The 7749-nt window shown below is 38.8% G+C and overlaps 1 protein-coding gene across 1 annotated transcript in view; it reads right to left on the bottom strand.

The window, feature by feature from the left end:
* Nucleotides 1-201: 201 nt before the first annotated feature.
* Nucleotides 202-7749, bottom strand: part of LOC120572498 (B-cell scaffold protein with ankyrin repeats-like) — a 28510-nt gene continuing 20962 nt past the window's right edge. Inside the window, exons 12-17 of the mRNA XM_039821837.1 lie at nt 6740-6921; nt 1214-1277; nt 981-1010; nt 660-739; nt 448-482; nt 202-335 (exon numbers count right to left, since the gene is read on the bottom strand). Of these exons, the coding sequence (XP_039677771.1) occupies nt 450-482; nt 660-739; nt 981-1010; nt 1214-1277; nt 6740-6921 (389 nt within the window). The 3' untranslated portion in view covers nt 202-335; nt 448-449. The remainder of the gene's footprint in view (nt 336-447; nt 483-659; nt 740-980; nt 1011-1213; nt 1278-6739; nt 6922-7749) is intronic.

The raw sequence follows: 7749 nt of genomic DNA, 5'->3' as shown, positions 1-7749 counted from the left end.
GTTGTTGACAGAAACTTTCATGAGACACAAAATGAAGATAAAATGATACCGATGATGTAGATTTGTTTTCAAAAGTAAAATTAGACATATTATACATTATATTAGTGATACTTTTTTACTTAAACCAGAATTTCCTTCCATAATATCTTAAAAGAGTCAATAAAAGCTAGGCAAGCAGTAGGATATACATTTAAAAAAATCAGTAATTTCACTTCTTATTACTTTGACATACAAAACTTTGTTAATAATACAATAAAAATGACAGATTATGTATTCAAACAGATTAAACCGGATATAATTGGTGGAAGAATAGCATCTTTGTAGATTGATGGAGCCTGTAAATATGGAAAATGTGACACAATTGATGGGCTTGAATAGATCTGAAAATTAAGTGCAGTAGAAATTATTAATAGAAAATTAGATTAGATTGATTGATTGCTGTCTTACCTTCACCGTTTGTCAGCTTTGGAGAAGAAACCTGACTGCAAAACAAGTCAGAGGGATGGTTGTTACAGGTGTGTTTGGCCTTTATGTTCGTTTACTGAAAGTTCACGTCAACTCCAATAATATATCCTGATCAAATATCATGTAAACGTTATATCAACGCATATATGCTAACTTCTGCCAAGCTTTCCTTTTGTGAAGTAAAGTAAACTCACATGATGTCCTTTAAATGGCTTGCTGTAAAAATCAGACTCCACTGCTTTGCTTCCTCTTCGACTTTCACTCACTGTAACACCTGGAGGGAAATGATTCAATATGCTCAGCTGAACAGAGATATGCTCAGTAAAAGAAAATACAAGGCTCCCATTTAGTGCAAGTGAAACTCACTTCATCAAAACAGGGCACTGGGGATTTGATTAAATAACACTTCCCCGAGGATTAATTCCTCACCACTGCAACTGGGACTGGAGAAACTACAAAGGCATGCTAACACAGGGTTTCTCTCTGTACACTGAGATACGTTTTTAAAGACTCACTTGGCGTGTGATGAACGATGTTGATTTTATCTGGGGGGGAGAGAAGAGTTTCTAAGTCATTTACAGTACACAGTTTGATACAGTCATTTGTAAGGTGTCTACTCACTCCAACTTTAACTGCACTGCATACTATTTATTTTAAAGTTGAAATTCCAGGAAAGCTGAGCTCTGTGGAGCCTCTCTGTGATGACAGCAAAGCTTAACCCTCATATCCAGGATGGAGGAATATTTACCATAGACACTGTCATCATCCTCTCCGTTGTTGACGATACTGGCTCTGAGCTGACTCAACTTTTCCTGCAGAGTCAAGATCAGTGCTTGAATATTAGACTGACACACAGAAAATTGCCATCTATTTACAAATTATGAGATTTCCATAAAGCTGTCTTTTGTTTCCACAAGCTGAAAAAAGGAACAGATTACATGTTTGCTAGTTCGGGCATAAATCTTTTGCTACCTTCATGGAGGTCGGCTGGAAAACTGACTGCAAATAATGTCTAAAATATGCAGCAACCACAGAAGCATGACAGAGTGAAGGTAATTCCACTGATGTTTTTGATCAATAGACTCACTCGGTGCTAACAAGTACATTTACTCAAATACTGTACTGACGTACAATTTTGACATACTTGTATTTTAATTGAGTATTTCCTTTACCGTTTCCTACTCCGTTACATTTCAGAGGGAAATGTTGTGCATTTTACTCCACTACTTTTGTACAGCTATAGTAACTTGTTACTTTTCCGATTTCACATGTCAAGTCAAGTCACCTAGGCTGAACAAAGTGCTGTACAACGTTATATTATGTTATAAAAACAAAGGAAGACAATAAAAATATAGACACAATGAACATCATACAAACAACACACTTCTATACAAATGTCCCTAAACTAAATCATACGCCAAAGAATAAAAATGTGTTTTAAGACGAGACTTAAAGATCTCGGCAGTAGAGGAGGACCTAATATGAATGGGAAGTTTGTTCCAGAGTCTCGGGGCCACAATGGAGAAGGCGCGATCACCCTTTGTTTTCATCAGAGACTGTGGAATGGCTAAAAGCAACTGATTAGACGATCTTAGGTTCCTGGAGGAGTGATGTAGGGTAAGGAGATCAGCAATATATAAAGGGGCCAATCCATGTAATGCCATAAAAACAAGTACCATTACCTTAATATCAATTATATATTTGACCGGTAACCAGTGAATATCGGGGAGATATGATCCCTCTTTCTGGTACTAGTCAACAATCTGGCAGCCGCATTCTGGACAAACTTCAGGCGTGATAGAGATGATTGGCAAATCTCAGAATACAAGGAATTGCAGTAGTAAACATGAGACAAAATAAGCGTATGAATAGGGATTTTATGCTGATTTTAGTTCAGCAATAATAGTCCTGAGATGAAAAAAGCAACATTTGACATCAGAACTAATTTGTTTGTCAAATTTTAATGCGGAGTCAAAGATTCAACCTAGATTTCTGGCAAAAGGGCGCACACTTGAGGCTAAAGTCCCCAAATTTTTTGAAAGTTCGTCAACTGAATTTGGGGGGCCAAACAACAGGACTTCCGTCTTACTCTCATTAAGTTGGAGAAAGTTGTTAGCCATCCAGCACTTAATGTCTTTCAGGCAGTGAAAAAGGGACTTTAAAGAGTTGGTATCACCTGTTTATAGAGGCAGGTACAGCTGTGTGTCATTAGCATAACAGTGATAAGATATGTTATGTTATGTAAAATTGGCCATAAAATCTAACCTTGAGGTACACCGCATGTAATCGCTGCTGAAGAGGAGATATTTCCAATTTCAACAGAAAAGGATCTATTTTTTAAATATGAATTGAACCACTGTAGAGCAACAGCCTGGATCCCTACCTTATGCTCAAGGCGAACCAACAAGATGACATGATCAACAGTGTCAAATGCAGCACTAAGGTCCAGCAAGAGTAAAATAGCACAATTTCCTCCGTCACCAAACAGCAACAAATCATTTAGCACTTTAAGAAGTGCTGTTTCTGTGCTATGGTGCACTCTGAAACCAGACTGAAAATTGTCCAAGACATAATTTTCACTTAAAAATGAAGAGAGCTGAGCAACAACCTTCTCCAAAATCTTTGACATAAACTATAATTTAGAAATAGGCCTAAAGCTGTTACAATCAGTAGGGTCAAGGTTGGGTTTTTTAATTAGAGGCTGAAACACAGCATGTTTAAAGCTAGATGGGACTGTGCCATTCATAAGAGAGCTATTTATTACAGACAAGAGGCTGGGACCAATAGTATCAAATACCTCATTAAAAGACGAGAGGGGACAATATCTGTAGATGAATAGGTAGGTTTCATGTGTGATACAATATCCATCAATGCTTACAGGGCCACAGGCACAAAAGAATTCAGAGAAGCAGGACATAGGATTGATTTAAAAGGGTCATGGTCAGTAGGTGAAATACAAGATCTGATAGTGACAACCTTGATAAAAAAGCTCAAAAATTGTTCTGTGATTTCAAACGTAGCATCAGGGACTGTAATAGCATGATTTAGTGCAGTATTCATTGCACTAAACAACATTTTAGGGCTATGTGCAGTTTTAGCTATGATATCAGGAAAATGCTTTGCTTTAGATGCTTTGACAAGGCGTTGGTAGGATACCTGGTGATCTCTCAGTATCTCTTAGGACACTTGCAGTCTATCTTTTTTCCATTTCATCTCTGCTTTTCTACACTTTTGTCTAAGGGCACGAGTCTCGCTGTTAAGCCAAGGTTGGGCTTTGACTTTGGGTGGCTTCAGTTTAAAAGGGGCAACAATATCAAGAACATCTGTGACAGTGGTAGTAAACCAAGTAACTAGCTCATCTGTAGACAGAGAGGCAGAGGTTATCTCTGCAGGGCTAGCAAAAGGACAAGCTATGAAAGCATCAGAAAATTGCCTTGGAGTGGACGGGTTCAGTGCTTGGATAGCGATCTGGCAAGCAAGGTTTAGGTAATGGATTAGAAAGTGATGCATTAAAAAATCACAAGTTCATGGTCAGATAGACTAGCAACATCCAGCTCAATATTTAAAACCGGAAAACCTAATGATAAAACAAGATCCAGTGTATGACCGTGTTTGTGTGGGTCAGATTGAATGAGTCCACAAGTGTATTAATTAAGTGTTAATAAGATATTAACTTCTGTTAAAGATGAAACCAGTGATGTTTGGCTTGTGACACATGTCTAGTTGGGGCTCCTTCCTGCATTTTAGATATCTGGACCAAATTGGATTAAACTACCAAACACATAAAGTAGTGAAAATCTCACTTCTACCATCTACAGCAGTAAAATACCAATACACTGATAAATGTATGATATAAAAAACAAACATATTAGACTGCTTCTTTTACAAGCATAAAAGCCTCAACCTTTGACACCTTCTTCCCAGCCAAAAGATTTGACTTGTCATACCAATAACATTAACAAAAGAGCAGCTAAATGGAATTCAGCCATCATTAATTGTACTATTCACACTTGGGTTTTTCTTACTGTGATGTTACAAATGTGTTCTATTAAAAGAAGGCCTATTAGGACAGCTGGAATCCCAGGAATTAAATGCAAATTCACAAGCACTGTTTAGTTTATTTTTGTACCTTTTTGTGCCATTAGCCATATCTGACTGTTCTAACAACTCCTGTCATTCTCTCCGTCCTCAGCTCTTCCCACCATTCCCCAACCACCTGATCGTCCCCTGCCTGCACACCTGTCCCTCATTCCCCTAATTCGCCACTTTGCTGGCCTACTTTTAGATTGATCTTGTTTTTAAAGAGCCCCTATTATACTCCTTTTCAGCATCATATTTGTACTCTTGGGGTGTACTAGAATACGTTTTCCTCTTTGGTGTTCAAAAAACATGCGTTTCTCACACTGCCCATTGCTGCAGCTCATCTGCCTGAAACACTCGGGCTGCGATTGAATAGTCAATTATTCTTGGGATGGTTCCTAACGGAGTGAAATGACCTGGAAGTAGTTAAGTGGCTGCCGTGATAAGAGGATACACCGGACCATCCTTTGCAAAAGGACAGGGCATAATGCCATCCCACAAGTCCTTGCAGCAGCAAAATTTAAATCAACTCATCACCATTTGGCCGTTCATAATCAGAATACTAAAGTGCGCATTGGCGCTGGCAGCCATAATCCTGTACACACCGTGCGTACATTGTATTTTCTGTGAGACATTGCAACCCATAATATAATTATGATAATGTACTTTGTGGCACTGTTTGAGTGGTTTAATAAACTGGTTAATGCGAGAACTTAACTCTCGTCTCACTCTGACGCATAACAATTACAGTGAGCATGCATACAGAACTGTGAATGAATGGATCGCTGAATCCAAAGTTACACAGCACACTGAATATTGGTTTATTTTTAACCGAGAGCAGTGTCTGAAACAAGTTCAACTGTTCGCCCCTCAGTGGCTTTTTTCATTACATGTTTTGTTGAAAGTCACTACAGATATGACTACATTATTTTGACCATGTGTGAAATTATGAATATTATGTGAGAATGCACAGATCAGCTCTGACGGTATCCGAATCAATTACCTTAAATCATCCACCCACACCCAGCCAAATAAAATATTTTCACTTCCTCTATTCAGTCCCTGTAGGCTATTGCTTTTTAAATTATGTATTGTATTGATTTATGGGTGTTTTCTTTAAAGATTTACTTAGATGATTAGAGAGGCTGTTTTCAGTAACTGTAAGCGTTTCCAAGGACGCAGTAATGTCACTGCAGCTGATATTGTGGGACATTTAAACAGCAAAACTAAAAACTGTAGTTAGAAACTTTATGGAGAAGGCACAACTCAGCTTTTAGCTTCTGGAATAATCAATGAAGTAACGCTGTTGACTGCTGTCCTCGTGCGTAAATGTGCACAGCAGCAGCGGACAGCTCTGCTCTGTTTACAGTTTAGAGAATATTGTCCTCATTAATAATGTATTTCTTTCACCCACCCGCAACCATCTCACCCTTATAACATATAATATGTACAATAGATTTGTAGGCCTAATACGTTCTGCTTATCTTAACAATTATTTTAATACAATAATCAGGATTCATGTAGATAAATATGAGTAGGCAGGAAAGTGAGCCTGAGCAACCAAGGTTAAGGAAAAGTGGTTAGTAAAAGACTTAGGAGATCTTCTTTTTTTTACTTTTCGACCGCAGCTCTTGGCCCCCTTCCTGAAGAGCCCAGTCTGCTTTGATTGGTCAGCTGGCCCCTCTCTGTTGTGATTGGTCACACAGGCCACCATAGGTGCTCAGGCAGCACTAATGGGCAGCACATGTGAAAAACTGGGTTGGCATTCTCAATCAGTGACATCACTAATTGAGGAATTTCAATCAGGAATGTGGACGAGGCGTTTCAGGCAGTTGAGAAAAAGTGCTGTCTGTGGGAGATAAAGCTCCATTTGGAGTGAAATGTGTTTGTTTTTTTAACTTCATACATGTATGACATACACAAAACAACGACATAACACATTAAAAGATGGGGAAATCCAAAAAAAAACACAATAGGGGTTCTATAAAGCAGCTAGGTGTTTTAATAAATAGCCATTTCCTTTCCTCTAAGGTAGATGCTTTCTTGTACCTTCATGCTCTGCTGTGAGTAGATTGATTTGCAGCTTGGCATAGCATGAGCAACAGATGGTTCTAGTTTTATTAGGTTTAGGTCCTGCATGCTTTTTTCATTCCAAGTCCAGTGTGAGTGCGATCACAGTGTGTGATAGTCCTACCTGCTGGACGCCATCCATGCCCTTCTGAACCCGCTGCCAGTCACTGAAGCGCTCCAGGGCCCCGTCCACAGTGAGTGAACCTGCCTTCACCCTCTGCTGGAGCTCAATGAGCTGCTGGAGCCCGTTTATCTGGTTTGGCACAAAGGTATCATAGGTGCAAGAGATGTTTTCTCGCCCGTGTGCTGCAATGAACAACAACTCAATAAAAACATTTGAAATAAATCGGACCAAAAAGTGAAGAAAAAAACAAAACATAGAATAATCACTACACGTGAGGGCAAGTTAACAAGCTGGATTTCATCACCAACGTCATAAATTAAACTGTTAATTTCTGTGACGGAAATAAGACAAGACAGGGTATAAAGCCACACCAGATGGCATTCATAGAGGGGATTGGTTGGTAATGTGATTTTGTTCAGCACATCTGTAATGTCAGTGAGTCATGAAGATGGTAAAGTAATTTTCTGGGTGACTGTGATGATCTTTGGACCTGTCACTCTGTGTCACCAACAGTACAGCAAAGCAGGAAAATGGCTTTGTATCTTCATAGGTGTTCAATAGCAGCAGCAGCTCTTTCACACTATGATTTTTTTAACATCATCTTGGCACCCAAATGTGTTTAAATCCTTCTTTTTTTTATTGCTTTTGGGTTTGTGTGCCCGTTACTGCCGCAATAACTTACTTCCCCATGGTGATCACTACAATTTTAATCAATTTAACAAAGCACCACAAATGATCTAAGAATGTCAACATTAACTACTATGTAATTCCATCAGGTAATCAATCACGAGAGAAGTCAGCAAAAACCATTGGCACAGTTACTGTCCTGCTGTTATGAGTTAAAAAATTACAATCTGCAGATCCCAAAGTAATAATACAAATTCTGCCCAGAAAGGGGAAATAAAGACAAGAAAATGGAGACAGTGCAAGCAGAAATAAATGACAACTGCCTATTGTAGCTGAAGGGGCCAGAGTGTACCTCACATTTTGTTATTTTTGCTCCAGAATTG

The sequence above is a fragment of the Perca fluviatilis genome, chromosome 14, assembly GCF_010015445.1.
Source record: "Perca fluviatilis chromosome 14, GENO_Pfluv_1.0, whole genome shotgun sequence".
Taxonomy (NCBI): Eukaryota; Metazoa; Chordata; class Actinopteri; order Perciformes; family Percidae; genus Perca; species Perca fluviatilis.
This window is presented reverse-complemented; position numbering and strand designations above follow the sequence as displayed.